We start from the raw sequence: 23,227 nt of genomic DNA, 5'->3' as shown, positions 1-23,227 counted from the left end.
GTCAAGATGTAATATTAAATATGCATTCCCTTTCTCATATTTTTCTCGCATTATTCTTAACAAAAATAATTCTGGCTTATAATCTATAAGCTGTTTTAACATTTTTTTCTAACCATGTGTGCATTTTCATCCAAACTTTTTTTTCCCGTTTTCAACATGTGCACCACATGTGGTAATAGGTGCCTAGTCCTTGATTACATTTCCAACTTGGGATATTTGTCGTTGAATTTATGGACACACACTTTTTACTTTGCCTAATTTGTACTTGTACCTTTGGGGTTTTTTTGCCTAGTTGTAAAGCCTTACTTTTCTCCACTTTAAATTCCATGTTGTTGGATGGGGCCCATTGTTCAAGTCTGCCAAGATCTTTTTGTATCCTGAGCTTGTCTTCTGGGGGGTTGGCTGTTCCTGCCAGCTTAGTGTCATCTGCAGCTTTGATGAGTTCCCCTTCTATTCCCTCATCTGAATCATTTATGAAGATATTGAAGGGTCCTGGGCTAAGAGGGAACCCTGTGGGACCCCACTGCTTACTTCTTTCCATGTAGATGAATTAGAATTAGAATTTAGAATTTTTTTTTTTATTGGCCAAGTGTGATTGGACACACAAGGAATTTGTCTTGGTGCATAGGCTCTCAGTGTACATAAAAGAAAAAGATACGTTCATCAAGGTACAACATTTACAACACAATTGATGATCAATATATCAATATTGATGTGGTAGCATTAAGGACTATATGTTGAGTGCAGTTTGTCAGCCGGTTACAAATCCATCTGGTGGTGATGCTGTCTATCCCACATTTTTCTAGCTTGCCAGGCACCAGCTAGAATTGTGTTCCAATCCGCTGCAACTATAAGATGTGGACTTCAACTCCCAGAATTCCCCAGCCGGAATGTTTTAAGATATGTGTGTCAAGGGATATAAAGACATATAGACTGGTCAAACAGTTTCATGCCAAGTACTCCCAGAAACCTAAGGGATACCAGGGGGGAGGAAGGGGAGATTAGACTGAGCCTTGGGTAACCTCTTTATACATTTTTTTTCTCTTTGCAGGAATTCTTTTTCAATTAAGGGGAGCCACCTGTCAGCGCTGAAGCTGACCTGACCAAAGGCATTTTGATGCTTCAGTGCTGCCACACTGGAGTTCGGGGATAAGGAGGGGGGATATTTGGGGTTTGTAACCAAAACAAGATACTTTCTCCCGGGGGTAAAATCTACTTACCTGCCCTATCGATTTGGAAGTCCACGCGCCCCTCACGCACCCACGTGATGTGCCTATCCGACCCTCTGCACATGCACAAACCCTTCTGTGCATGTGCAGAGGTAAAAAACAGGTTACTTCCTGGTTAAAACCAGGAAGTAACAATAACTGGGCAGGTGGGCAGAGCCTTGCTACCAGTTCTCCGAACCACCAACCGTCGTCTCTACTAGTTTGGCCGAACCAGGAGCATTTCACCCCTGCTTTCTCCTGGGAACCAAGGACATTCCCAGGCAACTTCTAGTTTAATGAAGAGAGGAACTGGGGGTGACATGATAGCAGTCTTCTAATATTTGAGGGGCTGCCACAAAGAAGGGGGGGTTTCCATCTATTCTTCAAAGCAGGGGTCTCCAACCTTGGTCCCTTTAAGACTTGTGGACTCTGGGGGTTGAAGTCCACAAGTCTTAAAGGGACCAAGGTTGGAGACCCCCTTCTTCAAAGCACCTAAGGGCAGGACAAGAAGCAATGGATGGAAACCAATCAAGGAGAGAAGCAACCTAGAACTAAGGAGAATTTTTCCTGACAATGAGAACAATTAATCAGTGGAACTCCTTGCCTCCAGAGTTGTGGGTGCTTCATCACTAGAGGTTTTCAAGAAGAGATTAGACAGCCATTTGCCTGAAATGGTGTAGGGTCTCCTGCCTGAGCAGGGGGCTGGACTAGAAGACCTCCAAGGTCCCTTCTGATTCTGTTATTCTGTTCTTGCTGCAGCCAACTTGCCCTGGCCAGCTCACCGCAGAACAAGAGTTGCACCGATATCGAAGAAATTGCGGGATAGAAGCATTAAGGGAAGGATGCCAAAAGAGGGACAAAAATTGTTTTAATTATTTTAAATCATTAAATTGAACTGTTGAATTGTCCCGCAGCGAATTGGCTGTGGCGAGTTGTCCCATTCCGTCTGGACGGAGGCGTCGGAGACCTCTGTGGTTTGAGGAGCGCCAAGAAGGATCAGCGACGTTGATACTTCTACTCATACTTGCAAAGGTAAGCCGACCTTCTATCGCAGTTCGTTTCTTTCCAGTATTTATATTCTGAAAGGCAGAGAAAAGGGGGTCTGAACAGACCTTGAGGTTCTGGTTCGGCCTTCACACCCGAAGGTCAGGCTTTGAGGGTCTTCAGCCACAATCATTAGAATGCCCCCTCCCGCAATCAGCCGTACCTTCCAGTAGTCACCACGATCAGTCCTGACACCTGCGGGAAGAATCATGTGGTGGAAGGGGGATTTCGGGCACCTTCAGCTTAGGTAAATTGGCCTACTAAGATGGTTTATGTAGTCGGTATTATATATTGGAGGTGGAGACCCTTTCAGAGCTGTATGCAATGAAATTTCATTTTAATGTAGATTCAAAGTGACAATAAAGTTATTCTAGTCTAGTCTAGTCTTAATTCTTTGTTCTGTTCTGTTCTATTGCTATATTCCTATTTTTTATCCTATTCATTTTCTCTGTTCTATTCTATTCCATTCCATTCCATTCCATGTTCTGTTCTGTTTTATTCTATTCTATTCCTATTTTCTATCCTATCCATTTGTTCTATTCTATTCTATTCCATTCCATTCCATTCTATTATTTCTATTTCTATTCCTATTCTAGTCCATGTTCTGTTGTATTCTATTCTATTCTATTTCATGTTTTGTTCTGTTCTGTTGTATTCTATTCTATTCTATTCCTATTTTCTAACCTATCCATTTGTTCTATTCTATTCTATTCTATTCTATTCTATTCTATTCTATTCCATTCCATTCCATTCCATTCCATTCCATTCCATTATTTCTATTTCTATTCTAGTCCATGTTCTGTTCTGTTGTATTCTATTCTATTCTCTTTCATGGTCTGTTCTGTTGTATTCTATTCTATTCCTATTTTCTATCCTATCCATTTTCTCCGTTCTGTTCTGTTCCTTATCAGAATCCTGGACTGGAGAAGTCTTAAATGCCAGAAGTCAAATTAAGAGAATTAGGAAGGGGACCTAATCAAGATTTTTATATACAGGTAGTCCTCGACGTACGACCACAATTGAGCCCAAAATCTCTGTTGCTAATCGAAACATTTGTTAAATGAGTTTTGCCCCGTTTTATGACCTCTCTTGCCACCATTGTTAAGTGAATCTGGGTTCCCCGTTCAAAGTTACGACAGCACTGAAAAAATATAGCTTATGGCCATTTTTCAGACTTACGACCTCTTCAGGGTCACGTGATCAAAAGTCAGCCGCTTGGCAGCTGACTCACATTTATGACGGTCGCAGCATCCCGGTGTCACATGATCCCCTTTTGCGACCTTATGACAAGCGAAGTCCATGGGGGAAGCCGAATTCACTTAACGACCGTGTGACTCACTTAAGGACTGCGATGATGCTCGTAGCAACTGTGGCAAGAAAGGTCCAACTCACTTAAACAAACCAACTCGCTTAGCAATGGGAATGTTGGGCCCGATGATGGTCATAAGTCGAGGACTACCTGTAGTAACAAGAGCTGCCATCTTTATGGGAGACGCCTTACCTTGTTCCACTAAGTAGGCACAGTACTTTCCGTTCCCCGATACTTTTGGTGAGCCTTTCATCCAACTGGAATAAAGAGTTTTGTAGGCGTCTATCCACCCCCAATCCCCCTGAGGCGAATTCTGGAAAAGAAGAAGGTCTCTTTTTACGTGAAGGGCATCTCTCTCTGCCCGCTCGCCCACCCGCCCAAAATCAGGGTTTTTTTTGTTTATGATTCAGCGCAACAAAAAAAGGTAGATTGAGACAATCTCTCCTCAGGTGTGGCTCTCGAGCGCCTCTCAGCTGCCCTCAATCTATAGGGATGGTTCTCCTGACCTCCGGAAGGCTCCGCCATTTTGCTGGGCCTTTGAAGTGGCAGTTTTTCTAGGGGTTCCTCACGTTGGGTCTTCAACCTCTCCTGATCCACCATCTGTGGTCAGTTTGCTGCCGTTGGCCTTCCAATGTGGGAGATTGTTCCCTGGATGAGGGAACTTCCATAATATGGCTTTCTGTTCCTTCTTTTTTGCTCTCCTTCCTTCCTTCCTCACCCTCATTTTCCTTTCTCTTCTCTTCTTTTTCTCTTCCTTCCTTCTTCTTTCTCTCCTTTCACTTATTTCCTTCCTTCCTCCCTCACTCTTATTCTTCGTTTTCCTTCCTTCCTCCGTCACTCATTCTTTCTTTCCTTCCTTCCTTGCTCTCTTTCCTTCCTTTCTCTTTCCTTCCTTTTATCCTTCCTTCCCACTTTTCTTTTCTTCTTCCTTTCTTCTTCCTTCTTTGTTTGCTCTCCTTCCTTTCTTCTTTGCTTTCTCCTTCCTTCCTTCCTTCCTTCTTTCCTCCCTCTCTCTTTTTTCTTTTTCTTCCTCACTGACTCTCATCCTTTCTCCTCTTCCTTCCTTCCTCCCTCCCTTCTTTTCATCTTTCTTTCTTTCCTTCTCTCTCTCTCTCTTTCTTTCTCATTTTTCTTTTTCTTTCTTCTTCCTTTCTTCTTTTCTTCCTCCCTTCTTCCCTTCTTTTCATCCTTTCTTTCTCTCTCTCTCTCTTTCTTTCTCTCTCTTTTCTTTCTTTCTTTCTTTCTTTTTTATTCCTTCCTTCCTTCCTTCCTTCCTTCCTTCCTTCCTTCCTTCCTTCCTTCCTTCCTTCCTTCCTTCCTTCCTTCCTCATACGTACTATCTCTACAAGAAGTCTGACCTGTAGCCTGGCAAGTATATAGCCTAGCCCCTGTATACCCATGTGGATCCTTAATAGTGTTTCTTTCCAGTGTTCGAGAGACAGATCCAACATTCTGACCAGCAAACATATCCCTGACTTGTCCAAGCGAAACTCAGAAAGGCTTGAAAATCCCTCCATTTATTTGATCAACCTTCGGCCAGACCTTCAAAAGCAGGTCCGCCCTTCAGAAACAGGAGTCCTTCGCATTCTCCCGAATAAACGCTCGTTTCTGGCTTCGTCTTTGCACAAAATGCTGAATCTGATTCCAGACTTCCGCCACAATCTGGGTTTCATCATAAAATTAATGATCCAGGCTTGCAGAAAATAAACCGGGATTAGAAATAATCACATTTGGCATGCAATTTCTCAACACCCCCATTGGATGAAAAATGAAAGGAAAAGAATATTTACCTTTCCCTTGTAAAACATTCCGATCCAAACGGGTCCCAGGCCCTTAACTGGGGATGAGTTAATGTAGGCAGCCAGGTTGTTTGTTTCTTCTGCATCGAGAATGGAGGCCAGGTGACCACGTGCACCAGCGCTATGGCATTCTCTCTAGGGGGGATCAGAACGGGCCGTGTTACTCCAGTCACTCCCAGCAAGGAGGCTCCTGTCTTGCCTGGATCTCTCATGAGAAAAGAGAAGAGCAAAAGAGCATTGCGGAAGCCATTCCTCCTCCTCCTCCTCCTCCTCCACTCCATGAAGCCCTTTCTCTTAGCACTGAGGATGTTCCCTAGTTGGGTCATGAAATGGTTACAAGAAAACAACAACGCTCAGAGAGCATCAAGGACCCCACAGCCCTCTTCCTCCTCCCTTCCTCCTCCTCCTCCTCTACTCCACCAGCCCCACTCTCTTCTAGCACTGATGGCGTTCCCTCGTTGGGTCATGAAACGTCTGCAAGAAAACCATTTAGCTCAGAGACACCAAGGACCTCACAGTCCTCCTCCTCCCCTGCTCCTCCTCCTGCCTTTCTCCTTCTCCTCCACTCGACCAGCCCCACTCTCTTCTAGCACTGATGGCGTTCCCTCGTTGGGTCATGAAACGTCTGCAAGAAAACCATTTAGCTCAGAGACACCAAGGACCTCACAGTCCTCCTCCTCCCCTGCTCCTCCTCCTCCCCTCCTCCTCCTGCCTTTCTTCTTCTCCTCCACTCGACCAGCCCCTCTCTCTTCTAGCACTGATGGTGTTCCCTCGTTGGATCACGAAACGTCTGCAGGGAAACCACCAAGCTCAGAGAGGACCGAGGACCTCACCGTTCAACCCTGAGCTACTGATATTCTCTTCCATCAATTTAAATGGGTGGATTGCAGGTTCGGTCCTTGGCACACGTGGTTGGCAGTTCACGTTTAAGGAGTGTGAACCTCAAGGGTCCACCTTACCTCTGCCTCCCTCCAGCTCCGTTTCTCTTGGAAGAGTTTATAACAACCTCCCACGTAGGTCATCCATTCCTGCGGACACCTTCCTGTTTCGGCATCACCTATCGCAAAAGAGAATCTGGATTAGAGGCAAAGCAACACTTAGCATCTAAATATAGAGAGTTTTCAACTTCTACAACTCCCAGAATCATTCTCTGAAGGAGAAGGGCAGTTCAGAAATGTGGAAAAATGAACGGATGGATGAATTACAGAATAACAGACTTGGAAGGGACCTTGGAGGTCTTCTAGCCCAACCCACTGCTCAAGCAGGAGACCCTATACCATTTCAGACAAATGGTTGTCCAGTCTTTTCTTTAAAAATCTCCAGTGCAGCCATGACTTCTGCTTCTCCAAAGCACCGGAAAGCAGGAGAAGAAGCAACGGATGGAATCCAGGAGAGAAGCAACTTAGAACTAAGGAGAAATTTTCTGCCAGTTAGAAGAATTAACCAGTGGAACGACTTGCCTTCAGAAGTTGTGAATGCTCCAACACTGGAAATTTTTAAGAAGAGATTGGACAACCATTTGTCTGAAATGTTATAGGGTTTCTTGCCTTGAGCAGGGGGTTGGAATAGAAGACCTCCAAGGTCCCTTCCAACTCTGTTACTCTCAATCTCAGTCTTTATTGATTGATTAGCCTTGGGCCATATCAAAGTGCAGAGTTCCAGAAACAAATTATTACTAAAATTTGATAAAAGCAATTTAAAATGGAATTGGATAAAATACGATTTAAAATGAAATTGGAATAAAATGCAATAATTTAAGATTTAGATAAAATATGATAAAATTACATTTCGGTGTGTCCCCCCCCCCTGCAATCTACCCCAATCAGTCCCACACATGCAGGTCTCAACCGAACCATTTTGCTTAAGTCCTGTGCTGTGTTAAATGTTATTTTCAGATTCTGACCGCACATAAGGGAAGTTGTTGTTTTGACATGGGGACCCCAATGGGTCATTCGTTTGGTATATAACTCTGTTACTCAGGTTTGCATCCAGAACCTGCATGAGCCCCAAACACTTCCTCCACTCAGACCCAGTGTCCGCCGTGTGCTAAATTCCCAGGTGAGGTTAACCACGGATTGGCTTCTGCATGTGTTCTGCACAGGGTGATGGTTTTAACGCATCGTGCAAAACTGGCTTGTGACTTCACAGCTGTTGTGAAGTCGTCCTCCCTCCTCTCCTCAGCCGGGCCCCTCCCGTCTCCAACCGGGCCTTTTATCAGACTCCCAGTCTGATAATGAAGATGAACGGCCTGTCATGCCCCCGGCCCTGGCCCCATGCCCGGAAAGGATTCCAGGAGTGAAAGGAGAAGTCCAATAAACCTCACTCATACAGCATGTGTTCCTTTGGCTCAGCCTTCAGGGCAGGAAGCCAGCCAGGTAGTAGAATTACCCGGGCTCCCTCTGACCCCTCCCTTTCCCAGACGCTGACAGCAGATCCAGCTGAAGACAATTCAGGGTGGGAGGACCCTCGCTTCCAGAGATCTGAGAGGCGACGCCAGCAGAAGGAAGGGTGGGGCAGGCCTGGATAAATGCTGAGTCATGGAGCCACACCCCACAGCCTATATAAAGGACCTGCTTTTGGCATTCCAACCTTGAGTCAAGCAAAGTCTTCTCTAGGTTGCTGATATTGGACTCTATCGCTGAAGTCACAACTTGGACTCCTGCCTGCCCTGATAAACCTCGAAGGAACTTGGCAAGCTGCAGAGGCTTCATGCCAAGTTTGTTACAGACTTCCTTGACTCGTTCGTCGGAGTGGGGGGGGGGGGTGGGACACGACAACAGCTCCCTTCGGGCAGCACTGAAGTTGCTAGCAGGAACTCACATCCGTGCAACAGAAGGATGGAAACCAAAAGGCCGAGGCACCCAGGAAGGACGGTCCACATCTGGATGGAGAAACGGCAAAATGGAATTTAAAAACGGAGAAGTTGAAAGACGCCATTATCGAGGCCTACGTCCCCCCTCACACAAACAGAGAGAAAGGCCCAAGGAATCTCGTGTCGAAAAAACAAACATTTCCCTGCGCCTACAGGTAATCTTCGACTTACGATGACAATTGGGGCCAGAATTTCCGTTGCTAAGCAAAGCATAAGTGAGTCACGCCCAATTTTGCAACCTGTCTTGTCACGGTGTTAAACAAATCACTGTAGTCGTTAAGTGAATCACACAGCCATTAAGTGAACCCGACTTCCCCCACAGACTTTGCTTGTCGGAAGCCGGCTGGGAAGGCTGCAAATGCGGGTGTCACGTGACCCAGGGATCCTTCAACCGTCATCAATCCAGGCCAGTTGCCAAATGCCCAATTTTGATCACGTGATTATGGGGAACGCTGTGATCCGCAGTCTTAAGTCACCTTTTTTTCAGTGTAACTTCGTAACTTTGAAAACTTTTATTTTGATTTTTTTTAAAAAAAATCGTAATAATAACATCTGCCTGTCCCACATAGGGCGTGTCCAATTTTTCAACTTTCAGTTTCCAAACGTTAGAGGTGCTCAAAAGTTTGTGACCTGCCTTGGGGATTGTAAAAGATATTTTGGTTAATATAATTTAGATGTGCTTGGTAAGTAATTACATAAATATCATAACTTTTTAATATTTCATTTGTTTCGTTATCCCAGGTCCTTGGAAAGGATTCGATAGGCAGAGAAAAAAGCCAAAACCAGTTTGAACGTCTGGATGACTGTGCGATGAACCAATGATAATAATGATAATGATGAAGAAGAAGAAGAAGAAGAAGAAGAAGAAGAAGAAGAAGAAGAAGAAGAAGAAGAAGAAGAAGATGATGAAGATAATAATAATAATAATAATAATAATAATAATAATAATAATAATAATAATAATAATAATAATAATAATAATAATAATGGGCACTTGGTACCATGTCCAAGAATTTTATAAGATACATCAACAAATTGCAGCTTCCTGCACTAACACCAGCAGAACTGCAAAAAACTGCGCTGCTCGGAAATCGTACATCTTAAGAAGGTACTTGGTTGATACCTAGGACGCTGGCAGCAACCCAGATCAACCGTTAGCACCAGTCAGTGGTATTTGTGATGCCTTTTTGAATGCTCAGTTGACTGAGTTTCATTTTTAATGAATAAAGATAATATAACAACAACAACAACTTGAAAGAGTCACCAGATATCAAGATTTGAGAATCGAATTGCAGAGACTCTGGCATAAACCAGTGCAGGTGTTTCCAGAGGTACTCGGCACACTGGGAGCTGTGCCCAAAGACCTAGGCAAGCACTTCAAAGCAATTGGCGCTGACAAGATCATCATTGGTCAGCTGCAGATGGCCACCTTACTGGGATCTGCTCGCATAATTCGCCGATGCATCACGCAGTCCTAAACGCTTGGGAAGTGTTCGACTAGTGATCTGTGATACAAAATCCAGCATAGTTATCTCATTTGCTGTGTATACTGTCATTTTGTGTAAATAAAATAATAATAATGGAAAATTTGAAATTATTAGACCTGAATATTGCAAAAAAAAAAATACCACCCTCCTCAGAGGCACCTATATACTCAGACATTACTTCAACAATACTTAGGTCTTTGGTTAGGACTTTGAACTGTTAACTTTTCACCAGTTCCAGACTGTGAATCGAATCAAAGATTTGATGAAATGCAAAAGTCTCTCTTCGTAGTCAAGTTCATTTATTTCGAAGATGTATATAGATAAACCACCTCCTATATTTGACTCTGGGCAGATCCCTACGAAAAGAGAATTTTTAAAAAGTACAAAACAAGCAGAGTTCCAAATCACAAAAATCAAATTAGAAATAGCAGCTGAGAAAACTCACCGACACTTCAAACAAGCCAAGTTTTTTTTTGTTTTTGTTTACATTTATACCCCGCCCTTCTCCGAAGACTCAGGGCGGCTTACAATGTATAGGGCAATAGTCTCATTCTATTTGTATATTTTTACAAAGTCAACTTATTGCCCCCCCAACAATCTGGGTCCTCATTTTACCTACCTTATAAAGGATGGAAGGCTGAGTCAACCTTGGGCCGGGCTTGAACCTGCAGTAATTGCAGGCTTTGTGTTCTTAATAACAGGCTTTACCAGCCTGCGCTATTCACCGGCCCTGTGGGTTCCCCCACATTCTCAGGGCCAGTTCGACAACCAAGCCAGGTTCTCAGTGCCTCGAGACACACTAAGAACTGGTTAAAAACTGGAGTAGCATTTAAAGAGGTTCCGGACGGAGCTTGGGCCGTTTCCTGAGGGTCTGGCTCACGGCACGGCCGAGGAACTAGCCGCGGCCTGGGAACCTTTAGACCGTGTCGTGCCTTTGCGGCCTCTGACCCGGCGTAGATCCCAACCGGCTCCTTGGTTCTCCGAGGAGCTGAGGGGGATGAAACGCCGGAGAAGACGCCTAGAGAGTTCCTGGAGGTCTAGCCGTTCAGAGGCTGATCGGACACTAGTTAGGTCCCATAATAGGACCTACCTAGTGGCACTGAGGGAAGCGAGGCGTTGCTACACCTCCTCCCTCATTGCGTCAGCAGATAACCGCCCAGCCGCCCTGTTTTGGGTGACTCGTTCCCTCCTTCACCAGGGGGAGCGGGATGACCCGTTACAGGGATGTGCTGAGGAATTTAACTGTTATCTATACGATAAAATCGTTCAGCTTCGGGACGGTCTGGACCAAAATTGCGGCAATCCAGATGGGGCGTCTGAGGGTGGTCTTGGTGACATTGTCTGGGATGGGTTTGACCCTGTGGCTCCCGAGGACATGGACAGGTTGTTGGGTAGGTTGAATGCCACCATGTGTTTACTGGACTCATGCCCCTCCTGGTTGGTGCTGGCCACTCAGGAGGTGACACGAGGCTGGCTCCAGGCGATTATGAGCGCTTCTTTGTTGGAGGGAGTCTTTCCGGCCGCCTTGAAAGAAGCGGTGGTGAGGCCCCTCCTCAAGAAGCCTTCCCTGGACCCGGCTGTTTTAGGTAATTATCGTCCGGTCTCCAACCTTCGCTTCGCGGCGAAGGTTGTAGAGAGTATGGTGGCATATCAGTTTCCCCTGCACCTGGATGAAACCGTCTATCTAGACCCGTTCCAGTCCGGTTTCCGGCCCGGTTACAGCACAGAGACGGCTTTGGTCGCGTTGGTGGATGATCTCTGGAGGGGTTGTTCCTCTGCCCTGGTCCTATTAGACCTCTCAGCGGCTTTTGATACCATCGACCATGGTATCCTGCTGCGCCGGCTGGAGGGATTGGGAGTGGGAGGCACCGTTTATCGGTGGTTCTCCTCCTATCTCTCCGACCGGTCGCAGTCGGTGTTGACAGGGGGGCAGAGGTCGACCCCGAGGCGCCTCACTTGTGGGGTGCCGCAGGGGTCGATCCTCTCGCCCCTTCTGTTTAACATCTACATGAAGCCGCTGGGTGAGATCATCAGTGGTTTCGGCGTGAGGTATCAGCTGTATGCGGATGACACCCAGCTGTACCTTTCCACCGGACCACCCCAACGGTTATCAAGTGCTGTCCCGGTGTCTGGAGGCTGTCCGGGTCTGGATGGGGAGAAACAGGCTCAAGCTCAATCCCTCCAAGACAGAGTGGCTGTGGATGCCGGCATCCCGGTACAGTCAGCTAAATCCGCGGCTGACCATCGGTGGCGAGTCATTGGCCCCGATGGAGGGGGTGCGCAACTTAGGCGTCCTCCTGGACGAACGGCTGTCTTTGGAAGATCATTTGACGGCCGTCTCCAGGAGAGCGTTTTACCAGGTTCGCCTGGTGCGCCAGTTGCGCCCCTTTCTGGACCGAGATGCCCTGTGCACAGTCACCCACGCACTCGTGACGTCTCGCCTGGATTACTGCAATGCTCTCTACATGGGGCTCCCCTTGAAGGGCATCCGGAGGCTGCAGTTAGTCCAGAATGCGGCTGCGCGGGTGATAGAGGGAGCCCCTCGTGGCTCCTGCATAACACCCATCCTGCGCAGACTGCACTGGCTACCTGTGGCCTTCCGGGTGCGCTTCAAGGTTTTGGTGACCACCTTTAAAGCGCTCCATGGCATAGGGCCGGGTTATCTATGGGACCACCTACTGCTACCGAATACCTCTCACCGACCCGTGCGCTCTCACAGAGGGACTCCTCAGGGTGCCGTCAGCGAGGCAATGTCGCCTGGCGACGCCCAGGAAGGGCCTTCTGTGGGGCTCCCACCCTCTGGAATGAACTGCCCGCAGGACTCCGTCAGCTTCCGGACCTTCGGACCTTCCGCCGCGAGCTTAAAACATACCTATTTAACTGCGCAGGACTGAGTTAGTTTTTAGTTTGTGGGTTTTATCTTGGGTTTTATTTTTTTATATTTTTAATTATTAGGCTTTTGAATAAGTTTTTTAATTGTTTTTAGAATTGTATTTATTGCTTTTAAATGCCTGTAAACCGCCCTGAGTCCTTTGGGAGATAGGGCGGTATATAAATATAAACAATAAATAATAAATAATAAAATAAATATCTCTCCGACCGGTCGCAGACAGTGTTGACGGGGGCAGAGGTCACCCCGAGGCGCCTCACTTGTGGGGTGCCGCAGGGTCGATCCTCTCGCCTTCTGTTCTTTATCTACATGAAGCCGCTGGGTGAGATCATCAGTGGTTTCGGCGTGAGGTATCAGCTGTATGCGGATGACACCCAGCTGTACCTTTCCACGCGGACCACCCCAAGGAAGCTATCGAAGTGCTGTCCCGGTGTCTGGAGGCTGTAGGGGTCTGGATGGGGAGAAACAGGCTCAAGCTCAATCCCTCCAAGACAGAGTGGCTGTGGATGCGGGCATCCCGGTACAGTCAGCTAAATCCGCGGCTGACCATCGGTGGCGAGCCATTGGCCCCGATGGAGGGGGTGCGCAACTTAGGCGTCCTCCTGGATGAGCGGCTGTCTTTGGAAGATCATTTGACGGCCGTCTCCAGGAGAGCGTTTTACCAGGTTCGCCTGGTGCGCCAGTTGCGCCTTTCTGGACCGAGATGCCCTGTGCACAGTCACCACGCACTCGTGACGCCTCGCCTGGATTACTGCAATGCTCTCTACATGGGGCTCCCTTGAAGGGCATCCGGAGGCTGCAGTTAGTCAGAATGCGGCTGCGCGGGTGATAGAGGAGCCCTCGTGGCTCCGTGATAACACCCATCCTGCGCAGACTGCACTGGCTACCTGTGGCCTTCGGGTGCGCTTCAAGGTTTTGGTGACCACCTTTAAAGCGCTCCATGGCATAGGGCGGGTTATCTACGGGACCGCCTACTGCTACCGAATACCTCTCACCGACCCGTGCGCTCTCACAGAGGGACTCCTCAGGGTGCCGTCAGCGAGGCAATGTCGTCTGGCGGCGCCCAGGGAAGGGCCTTCTGTGGGGCTCCCACCCTCTGGAATGAACTGCCCGCAGGACTTCGTCAGCTTCCGGACCTTCGGACCTTCCGCCGCGAGCTTAAAACATACCTATTTAATTGCGCAGGACTGAGTTAGTTTTTAGTTTGTGGGTTTTAACTTGGGTTTTAATTTTTTATATTTTTAATTATTAGGCTTTTGAATAAGTTTTTTAATTGTTTTTAGAATTGTATTTATTGCTTTTAAATGCCTGTAAACCGCCCTGAGTCCTTTGGGAGATAGGGCGGTATATAAATATAAACAATAAATAATAAACAATAAAATAAATATCTCTCCGACCGGTCGCAGACAGTGTTGACGGGGGCAGAGGTCGACCCCGAGGCGCCTCACTTGTGGGGTGCCGCAGGGGTCGATTCTCTCGCTCCTTCTGTTCAACATCTATATGAAGCCGCTGAGTGAGATCATCAGTGGCTTCGGTGTGAGGTACCAGCTGTACGCTGATGACACCCAGCTGTACTTTTCCACACCGGGCCACCCCAACGAAGCTATCGAAGTGCTGTCCCGGTGTTTGGAAGCCGTACGGGTCTGGATGGGGAGAAACAGGCTCAAGCTCAATCCCTCCAAGACAGAGTGGCTGTGGATGCCGGCATCCCGGTACAGTCAGTTGAGTCTTCGGCTGACTGTTGAGGGCGAGTCATTGGCCCCGATGGAGAGGGTGCGCAACTTGGGCGTCCTCTGGATGAACGGCTGTCTTTTGAAGATCACTTGACGGCCGTCTCCAGGAGAGCTTTCTACCAGGTTCGCCTGGTGCGCCAGTTGCGCCCCTTTCTAGACCGGGATGCCCTATGCACGGTCACTCACGCCCTCGTGACGTCTCGCCTGGATTACTGCAATGCTCTCTACATGGGGCTCCCCTTGAGGGGCACCCGGAGGCTTCAGTTAGTTCAGAATGCGGCTGCGCGGGTGATAGAGGGAGCCCCTCGTGGCTCCCGTATGACACCTATCCTGCGCAGACTGCACTGGCTACCTGTGGCCTTCCGGGTGCGCTTCAAGGTTTTGGTAACCATCTTTAAAGCGCTCCATGGCATAGGGCCGGGCTACTTACGGGACCGCCTACTGCTACCGAATACCTCTCACCGACCCGTGTGCTCTCACAGAGAGGGACTCCTCAGGGTGCCGTCAGCTAGGCAGTGTCGTCTGGCGATGCCCAGGGGAAGGGCCTTCTCTGTGGGGGCTCCCACCCTCTGGAACGAACTCCCCCCAGGACTTCGTCAACTTCCGGACCTCCGAACCTTCCGTCGCGAGCTTAAAACACATTTATTTATCTGCGCAGGACTGGATTAGATTTTAAATTTATACTGGTTTTTAATGGGTTTTATTATTTATATTGCTTTTTAATAATTCGGCCATGTAGAATAAATTTTTTAATTGTTATTTTAGTTTGTATTTATATGTATTTTTACTTGCCTTTGAACCGCCCTGAGTCCCTAGGGAGATAGGGCGGTATATAAATGTGATAAATAAATAAATAAATAAATAAATAAATAAATAAATAAATAAATAAATAAATAAATAAATAAAGCCAGATCAGGGGCTGTTTGCACACCCCCGAGAAGTAGTGCAAGGGAGAATCGAGATGGAGAATGTACATTGCGAGTGTGTGGGAATGCATAGTGTGTTAACCTAGGACAGGGGTCTGCAAACTTGGCTCTTTTAAGACTTGTGGACTTCAACTCCCAGAGTTGAAGCAAAGCTGGCTGAGGAACTCTGGGAGTTGAAGTCCACAAGTCTTAAAAGAGCCAAGTTTGCAGACCCCTGAGCTAGGAAAAACAGATGGCCAAAAATTCAAGGATCGTACAAGCGGTGAGTAATTGGAGCGTACAGGTAACCTTCAACTTACAGACATTTGTTTAGTGACTGATCAAAGCTACAACGGCATTGAAAAAAGTAACTTGCAATCAGACCTCGCACTTACAACGGTCGCTATTTGTGACCTCCTCAGCTGCCTTCCAACCAGCAAAAGTCACTGGGGGTGGGGAACCGGATTCACTTAACGGCTGCAGTCATTTGCTTAACTGTGAACAAAAAGTCATAAAATCGGGCATGATGCACTTAACAAGTGGCTCAGTTAACAACAGAAATGCTGGTCAAGATTGTCGTAAATCGAGAACTATCTGGGATTCCAGATTTTTGCAAGATTTCGCTTTCAAAAGGGTAGGTTTTTCGGCCATGAAATCTGGAAGGTAAGCAGGTTAAAGATAGAAATCTCTTACCTGTCTCTTTTCTGACATGTTTCTTTATTTTTCTTTTTTCTTTTCTAAAATGCTGCTGTTTTGGGGGCATTTATACCCCAATCAACAGGAAGTATCCTGAACTGTGGAAAGATTTGAGAATTTATTGGCAGCACCAGGAAATCTTCCTTCCCATTAGAAAGAGGCACTCAAGCAAAGGAACCGAAAGCAGGAGAGCCAGAAGGGCCATCAGAGTTCTGATAAACCCCAAAAGATTTAAAAAAAAAAAAAAAAAGCAAGCACAGGTAGTCCTCCACTTACAACCAGAATTTCTGTTGCTAAGCAAGGCGGCGGTTAAATGAGTCACATCCAGTTTTAGGAACTTTCTGCCATGTTAAATTTTGGGTTCGATTTTGCTCTTAAGTCAAATTTATCAATAATAAAATTCTGTGTTTCATTGCCACCTCAGACTTGCAGCCTGTTTGCAGAAATTTTTATTTTATTTTATTAATACCAATGTGTCCCCATGTTCCTGAGCTCCCTGAAACGAAAACAAGTCACGGGCTGATTGAGAGATAGTTAAGCTTGATAGAAAGCCCCTGGGACGTGGAGAAATTTATTTATTTATTTATTTATTTATTTTATTTTATTTTATTTTGTCACAACAGTATACACAAACATAATATATAAACAAAATTATGCAACAACTATATTAATTTGATATAATGAAAGGGAACAATAGGACAGGAGCGATAGGCACTTTTGTGCTCTTCTGCACGCCCCTTATAGTCCTCTTAGGAATGGGGTGAGGTCAATGGTAGACAGTTTTTGGTTGAAGATTTTGGGATTTTGAGAAGAGACCACAGAGTCAGGTAGTGCGTTCCAAGAGTTAACAACTCATATTTTCTGCAATCAAGATTGAAGCGGTTAACATTAAGTTTGAATCTATTGTTTGCTCTTGTATTATTCGATTGAAGCTGAAGTAGTCTTTAACAGGAAGGACATTGCAATAAACGATTCTGTGTGTGAAACACAGGTCTTGTCGGAGTCGGTTGGTGGAGTTCTAAGTTTTCTAATCCCAGGATTTCAACTCTGGTGGCATAAGGTATTTTGTTGTATTCAGAGGAGCGGAGAACTCTTCTTGTAAAATATTTCTGGACACGTTCAATTGTATTAATGTCAGAGATGTGGTATGGGTTCCAGAAAGGTGAGCTGTATTCAAGAATAGGTCTAGCAAATGTTTTGTATGCTCTGGTTAGTAAGTGTAGAGTTTTTGGAAAAGAAGCTGCGTAAAATTAGGTTTACAACTCTTGGAGCCTTTTTTGCTATGTAGTTGCAGTGGGCAATTTCCTGGTGACTTTTGATGAAGAAGATTAGATGAATTAGTACCGCTTTGTAAAGCCTCAGTCAGGCCAGACCTGGAATACCGCATCCAGTTTTGGTCGCCACGTTACAAAAAAGATGTTGAGACTTTGGAAAAAGTGCCAAGAAGAGCAACTAAGACGATTAAAGGCCTGGAAGCTAAAACTTATGAAGAACAGTTGCAGGAACTGGGCATGGCCAGTCTAGAGAAAGAAGACCAGGGGGGGACATTAGCAGCGGTGAAACCCAAATTTTTTTACTACCGGTTCTGTGGGTGTGGCTTGGTGTGGCTTGGTGTGGCTTGGCGGGCGTGTGTCGTGTCCCACTCCTCCGCTGACTGCCGGGTCGGGGAAGTCCGTATCAAGCGTGCCTCTGCAGCTCTGCCAAAGTCCTAGCAAAGTTCTCAAGGCAGGCAGGAGACCAGAAAGTGACTTCAGCAAGATATGTTAGACTTTGCCTGACTCAGAGAATGCCAGAAAGCAGATCCTTTATATAGGCCATGGGGTGTGGCTCCATGACTCAGCACTTATCCAGGCCTGCCCCTCCCTTCCTTCTGTTGCCACCGCCTGGCGTCACTCCAGTCTGCAGCTGTTGGTAATTGACCTTCCTCAGGCTCACATGCTGTGGGAGAGGGGGAGGGGTCTAGTTGCTCCGTTTGCCTGGGCATGGAGCCAGAGCTGGGGGCTGGAGGTACTTCTTCCTCCTCGGCCTGTCTGGGCATGGAGCCAGGAGGCATGCTAGGACATTCCTCAGTGTTCGGAAGCAGATAAGACGGGCCCGGCTGCAGGGAAAGCGGACGAGGCACAACACTGTGGCAGGGGAAGGATACTGCAAAATCTCCATTCCCACTGCACTTCTGGGGGAAGGATATTGCAAAATCTCCATTCCCACCGCACTTCTGGGGCCAGCCAGAGGTGGTATTTGCCGGTTCTCTGAATTGCTCAAAATTTCCACGACAGGTTCTCCAGAACCTGTCAGAACCTGCTGAATTTCATTCCTGGACATGAGTATTTAGTATTTGAGGGGCTGCCACTGAGAGGAGGGGAGTCAATTTATTTTCCAAAGCACCAGAAGGCAAGACAAGAAACAAAGGATGGAAACTTATCAAGGAGAGAAGCAATCTGGAATTAAGGAGAAACTTCCTCACCCGTAGAACAGCTTGCCACCAGAAGTTGTGGGTGCTCCAACATTGGAGGTTTTTAAGAAGAGACTGGACAGCCACTTGTCTCAAGTTGTATAGGGTCTTCTGCTCAAGCAGGGGGTTGGACTAGAAGACCTTGAAGGTCCCTATCTATTTTGATTCTGGAACTCAGTGCCTGCTGGATGTCCCTCCGCTCCATTGCCGAGCCAGGCCTGCACTGCAGAGATGGCAGCTGTGTTTCCTTAATGCATTGTGGAGTTGTGTGTGTCTTGTGTGTGTGTGCTGGCTTCTCTTTCAGCAGCTTCTGAAGAGACCTCACAGGCAGGTAATGTTAGTCTTGGAGACAAATCAGCCCCAATGAAATCCTAAACTTCTCCCTCCTTCTGAGCTGGTCACTTGAGGAGTGGGTGGTGGTCTTCAGTTAAAATCCTCCAGGAATTCCCACTTCCTTTGGACAAAACAAAAATGCAGGGAAATTAGGTTGAGACAGTCCAACTGGCCCCCTTCATGTCTCACCAGGACCCTTCCAGTTAAAGATGCCTTTGAAATTCTGGAGGCGGAATGAGAAGATCTGGAGAACCTTCAGCCCCACCTCCCACGCAGACCAGGAGAAGCACTTCATGTGAATACGGCCCTTGAGAACCCCCCCCCGGGGGCCAAGAAGCAGCCGTTGGAAACGCCTGCAGGACTCCGTAACAGCATTCACACAGCGAGTTTCAAGAAGAGACTGGACTGCCCTCTGTTGGAAATGGTGTAGGGTCTCCTGCTTGAGCGGCAGGTTGGACTAGATGACCCCCAAGGTCCCTTCCAACTCTGATTTATTATTATTATTATTATTATTATTATTATTATTATTATTATTATTATTATTATTATTATTATTATTTTATTTGCATTTATATCCCGCCCTTCTCCGAAGATTCAGGGCGGCTTACACTATGTTAGCAATAGTCTCATTCTATTTGTATATTTATATACAAAGTCAACTTATTGCCCCCCCCCAACAATCTGGGTCCTCATTTTACCTACCTTATAAAGGATGGAAGGCTGAGTCAACCTTGGGCCTGGTGGGACTTGAACCTGCAGTAATTGCAAGCAGCTGCTGTTAATAACAGACTGCATTAGTCTGTTGAGCCACAGAGGCCCTATTACCTACAATGTAATAGGGCCGTGGGTGGCTCAGGCTGTAAGACAGCCTGTTATTAAACACAGCTGCTTGCAATTACTGCAGGTTCAAGTCCCACCAGGCCCAAGGTTGACTCAGCCTTCCATCCTTTATAAGGTAGGTAAAATGAGGACCCAGATTGTTGGGGGGGGGCAATAAGTTGACTTTGTATATAAATATACAAATAGAATGAGACTATTGCCTTACACAATGTAAGCTGCCCTGAGTCTTCGGAGAAGGGCGGGATATAAATGTAAATAAATAAATAAATAAATAAAAGGTCCCTTCCAACTCTGTTATTCTGCTATTCTGAATACTCCTATATTCTCCACAACAACAACCCTGTGAGGTAGTTTGGCCTGAGAGAGAGGGACTGGTCCAAAGTCACCCAGCTGGTTTCCATGCCTAAGGCAGGACTAGAACTCACTCTCACCTGGCTATTAATCCAAGGTCACCCAGTCAACTTTCATATCTAAGGGCAGGACTAGAACTCACCATCTCCTGGCGATTGGCTCAAAGTCACCCAGCCGGCTTTCATGCCTAAGGCGGGACTAGAATTCACACTAGAAATCACAGTCTCCTGGTGATTGGTCCACAGTCACCCAGTAAAGGTGGGACTAGAACTCACAGTCTCCTGGCAATTGGCTCAAAGTCACCCAGCTGCCTTTCATGTCTAAGGCAGGACTAGAACTCACAGTTTCCTGGCGATTGGGCCAGAATCAACCAATTGACTTTCAGGCCCAAGGAGAATAGAACTCACCATCTCATAACATAACATAACATCTCCTGATGATTGGGTCAAGATCACCCAACCCAAGACTAGAACTCCCTTGAATTCATAGCCTGGCATGCTTAGGCGTGTGGGATCTGTAGTGCAGGTTGTCGAACTCCTCCAATCAAAGCCCCCCCCCCAAAAAAAACCAAGAACAAGGTACAGGGGTACATAGCTGATTTTTAGGTTTTGCATATGCAGGACCCTGCAAAATGTGTCTTTTTGTGCAACTTGCAACGAGGTTCCTCTCAATTAGGGACGGGCCAAGCCTATCCTGTGTTTTCCCAGATTTGATTTGATTTTTTTTTTTACATTTTCTGGTGTTCTAAATAACGTCTGGTTCCAATTAACCCTCCTGATGAGGAAGCCGCGCCTAGCCAAGTGCCTTGCCGCCGTTCGGCCAGCAGATGTCGCTAAAGCCTTCCTTTCCTGTGCATCGTTCTCCCCCTTCTCGCCTCCTTCGCCAGGTGAGGTCCGGGGGAACAGGTGAAGCCTTCACCTGCAGGACAGGTGGCGGCGGCAGCAGCAGACGGAGGGGCGGGGCCTGCATCCCCAGGGGGCTTCGGGGAACGGGACTCCCCACTTTTCCCCCTCTGGGGCTCAACCGCGCCGCCACGTCTCCTTTGGCCGAAGAGCCCAAGCGGGGTCCGAGAGAGCGTCGGAAGACCCCCCCGAAGGGGCGTCGGGGCCCCCCATCAACCAAATTGGGAAGGGGGGGCTACTGGGCAGAGGGAGGGCAAGCGAGGTTGAAGGGCAGCTTGCAAAGGCTGCTCTTAGGGAAAGAGAGACCCCCCTCTCCTCACCTGCTTTTGGGGAGGGGGATCCCTGCCGAGGCAGGGGACCCTGAGCCAGCCCCCCTTTCAGCCCCTCTGCGCGCCTCCCCGCCCGCCCCTTCCCCCGCGATCCGTCCCGGGACTTCGCTCCTCCCGCCTGGGCTCGCCTCGCCCGCCCACCCCTCTCCTGGCAGCCAGGCGGGCGCCGGGGTCTCCCTCCGCGACCGCCCTTGGACAAGGCAGACCAGCCGTCCCGTCCCGCGGAGGACCGAGCGGAGCGCCGGAGCTGCCCGGAGCACGGCGGGCATCCCTGGGTGGGCATCATGCGGGGCTGCTGGCAGCTGTTGGTGCTGCCCTGGGCGGCGCTGGCCCTGCAGGGACCCTGGGCGGGCATCGGGACCACCGCGGGGACAGACTCGGAGCGCCGCGACTTCGGAGACGACGGTGAGCGCCGGGACTTCGGGGGACGCGGGACGCGGAGACCGGCGAGGGGGGGGGTGTCCGCGGGTGGGTTTCCACCACGCGCGCAGCCCACCACGCTTGGGTTGGGTTGCTCCTTTGCGCTCAGCTTGAGCCCAGTTCGTTCGGTGGAGATGGGGCTTCGGGGTGGAGAAGGGAAGGGCCGGGTCTTCAGGTAGACTGCCGCCGGCTTTGGAGGCTCTGGTGGTCCGTTCCAAAGAGGGAAGGTCGCAATCTTTGTAAGCCAGGAGGCGCCTGAGAGCCCTGTTTCTGACCCATCTGTTGAGTGCGGAGGGACGGAGGGACGTCCACTTTGGGGAGGTTGCTCAGCTCACGGGTCTTGGCTTTTGATCCCTAATGTTGGAAGGGTCCCTTGAGGTCATCCAGCCAAACCCTGTGCAGGAAAGGAACCTCCAAACAACGTAAGGAAGTTAGGGTTGGGGTTGACTCACAGCCCAACATTTCTGTTGCTAAGCGAGACAGGTATTAAGTGAGTTTTAAGCTCGCGACGAAAGGTTCGGAGGTCCGGAAGTTGACGGAGTCCTGGGGGGAGTTCGTTCCAGAGGGCGGGTGCCCCCACAGAGAAGGCCCTTCCCCTGGGCGTCGCCAGACGACACTGTCGCACCGATGGCACCCTGAGGAGTCCCTCTCTGTGAGAGCGCACGGGTCGGTGAGAGGTATTCGGTAGCAGCAGGCGGTCCCGTAAATAGCCCGGCCCTATGCCATGGAGCGCTTTGAAGACATTCACCAACACCTTGAAGCGCACCCGGAAGGCCACAGGTAGCCAGTGCAGCCTGCGCAGGAGGGGTGTCACGCGGGAGCCACGAGGGGCTCCCTCTATCACCCGCGCAGCCGCGTTCTGGACTAACTGAAGCCTCCGGATGCCCCTCAAGGGGAGCCCCATGTAGAGAGCATTGCAGTAATCCAGACGAGACGTCACGAGGGCGTGAGTGACCGTGCATAAGGCATCCCGGTCTAGAAAGGGGCGCAGCTGGCGCACCAGGCGAACCTGGTGGAAAGCTCTCCTGGAGACGGCCGTCAGGTGGTCTTCAAAAGACAGCCGTTCATCCAGGAGAACGCCCAAGTTGCGTACCCTTTCTGTTGGGGCCAGTGACTCGCCCCCAACAGTCAGCCGTGGACTCAGCTGACTGTACCGGGATGCCGGCATCCACAGCCACTCCGTCTTGGAGGGATTAAGCTTGAGCCTGTTTCTCCCCATCCAGACCCGTACGGCTTCCAAACACCGGGACAGCACTTCGATAGCTTCGTTGGGGTGGCCTTGACTTTGGGGAGGTTGCTCAGCTCACGGGTCTTGGCTTTTGATCCCTAATGTTGGAAGGGTCCCTTGAGGTCATCCAGCCAAACCCTGTGCAGGAAAGGAACCTCCAAACAACGTAAGGAAGTTAGGGTTGGGGTTGGGGTTGACTCACAGCCCAACATTTCTGTTGCTAAGCGAGACAGGTATTCAGTGAGTTTTGCCCCATTTTACAACCTTGCTTGCCAGAGTCGTTAAGCGAATCACTGCAGTTGTGAAGTGAGTACCATGGTTGTTAAGTGAATCCGGCTGCCCCCTTGACTTTGCTTGTCGGGAGGGGATCACGTGACCCCAGGACAGTGCAACCGTCATAAATATGAGCCAGTTGCCAAGGGTCCGAAT

General features: G+C 48.4%; 1 protein-coding gene across 1 annotated transcript in view; it reads left to right on the top strand.

The window, feature by feature from the left end:
* Positions 1–21,434: 21,434 nt before the first annotated feature.
* KCP (kielin cysteine rich BMP regulator) overlaps positions 21,435–23,227 on the top strand; it is a 65,067-nt gene continuing 63,274 nt past the window's right edge. The window contains exon 1 of the mRNA XM_058191710.1: positions 21,435–21,555. Coding sequence (XP_058047693.1) covers positions 21,435–21,555 — 121 coding nt within the window. The remainder of the gene's footprint in view (positions 21,556–23,227) is intronic.

The sequence above is a fragment of the Ahaetulla prasina genome, chromosome 7 (genome assembly GCF_028640845.1).
Source record: "Ahaetulla prasina isolate Xishuangbanna chromosome 7, ASM2864084v1, whole genome shotgun sequence".
Classification (NCBI taxonomy): domain Eukaryota; kingdom Metazoa; phylum Chordata; class Lepidosauria; order Squamata; family Colubridae; genus Ahaetulla; species Ahaetulla prasina.
The sequence above is the reverse complement of the archived record's forward strand: the minus strand, read 5'-3'. Positions and strand labels throughout refer to the sequence as shown.